Source organism: Temnothorax curvispinosus, unplaced genomic scaffold (genome assembly GCF_003070985.1).
Source record: "Temnothorax curvispinosus isolate PA1 unplaced genomic scaffold, ASM307098v1 QBEX01013525.1, whole genome shotgun sequence".
Taxonomy (NCBI): domain Eukaryota; kingdom Metazoa; phylum Arthropoda; class Insecta; order Hymenoptera; family Formicidae; genus Temnothorax; species Temnothorax curvispinosus.
In genome coordinates, this window is record NW_020223305.1 from 84,371 (window position 1) to 86,170 (window position 1,800).

General features: G+C 52.3%; 1 protein-coding gene across 1 annotated transcript in view; it reads left to right on the forward strand.

Moving 5' to 3' along the window:
- LOC112463671 (collagen alpha-1(III) chain-like) overlaps positions 1-1,488 on the forward strand; it is a 7,088-nt gene extending 5,600 nt beyond the window's left edge. The window contains 1 exon segment of the mRNA XM_025030171.1: positions 1-1,488. This exon segment is cut by the window's left edge and continues 393 nt beyond it. Within this exon segment, the coding sequence (XP_024885939.1) occupies positions 1-1,488 (1,488 nt within the window).
- The last annotated feature ends 312 nt before the right edge of the window (positions 1,489-1,800 follow it).

The following is a 1,800-nucleotide window of genomic DNA, read 5'->3' on the forward strand; positions in this document are numbered from 1 at the left end:
CCTAGTGGTCGGCCGGGTGGACAAAGACCAAGTGAAGGATTTCCCGGCGGACAAGCTCCTGGAGGTTATCCCGGTGGAGCACAAAAGCCTAGCGGCCCGGGAAGTGGATATCCCAGTGGAGGGCCAGGAACTGGCTATCCTGGAGGTACTCAAAGACCTGGCGGTGGTCCAGGCCCTCAGGGGCCAGGCGGATATCCAGGAGATCTTGGAGGTCAGCAAGGCCCAGGTGGAACATCTCCCGGCGGCTATCCTAGTACTAGACCAGGAACGCAAAGACCAGGAGGCTATCCGAGTGGTCCAGGCCCGCAAGGACCAGTAGGATATCCAAGTGGACCAGGAACACAAAGACCAGGAGGTTACCCGAGCGGCCCAGGCCCGCAAGAACCGGGAGGCTTTCCAAGTGGGCCAGAAACACAAAGACCAGGAGGTTACCCGAGCGGCCCAGGAGGAGTTCCAGGTGGACCAGGCCCGCAAAGGCCAGGAGAATTCCCAGGTACTGGCCATCCGGCAGGTCCTGGCGGACCCGGAGGACCTGGAGAATACACGCATGAAGATGATGGATCATATGACGAAGGTGATTATTCAGCTATTCCAGGCGAGCCTGGTCGCGACTATCCTATATACAGTGAAATTCCGGAGACCGGTTTTCGCTGCGATGCCCAACAATTCCCTGGTTATTATGCCGACGTGGAAGCCCAGTGCCAAGTTTTTCACATATGTGCCAACAATAAGACCTACGATTTCCTTTGTCCAAACGGGACAATTTTCCATCAGCAATTTTTCGTTTGTGTATGGTGGAATCAATTCGACTGCAGCTCCGCGCCAAGCCTTTACTATTTAAATGAAAATATTTATGATTATTCTATAATGGGAGCACCAAGTCAAGGACCTGCAGGACCCTCGAGACCTGGACCTAGTCCAGGAGATTCAGGTGCTCCTGGTGGCCCAGGACCGGGACCGCAAATTCCATCTGGTCGACCAGGACCCAGTTATTTAGGTCCGCCGCCAGGAGCACCGGGACCTCAAGGACCTCAAGGGCCTCAAGGGCCGCCACCAGGCGGGCCAGGATATCCTGGAAGGCCTCCTGGCTCATCGACAAGACCTCAAGGACCTAGTCCGGGTTATCCGGGACCGGGTGGATCATCTCCAGGATATCCAGGACAACCTCAAGGACCTACTGGTCCGCAAGGTCCAAGCGGCTTCCCAAGTGCACCGGGTGGATCATCTCCAGGATATCCAGGACAACCTCAAGGACCTACTGGTCCGCAAGGTCCAAGCAGCTTCCCAAGTGCACCGGGTGGTCGTCCACAAGGACCTGGAGGCCCAAGTGGATATCCTAGCGGTAGACCAAGCGGCCCATCGTTCGCTCCATCAAGTGGGCCTTCTGGGCCAGGGGGTATTCCTGGAAAACCTGATACGGGTTCGCCGTTCCCGCCGCAAGGCCCTGCGATGCCAGATCGTGAGTACTTGCCGCCGCGGATTGGATAAACATGAAGCTAAACTTTCAATCGGCATCTAACAATGATTCCCACCGTTGTTGATGACGAATAACACGTGTAAATACGAGCCTCTATACTTGCGTAATCTAAGTGATATCGATAATTCGTATTGCATTTACTTTTACATATAGGAAATCCGATTATTCTGCTTAACCGTTTACTCATCCTTTCTGAGGTTTCCACGCTTTCAGTTGATGCAGTTTATATTGTTGCTTATGTATTAGTTTCCGATTAGTTTTACTCGTAAAAAGTATTTATATAAAAATATATATATACATATATTTACATATTAATATTTATA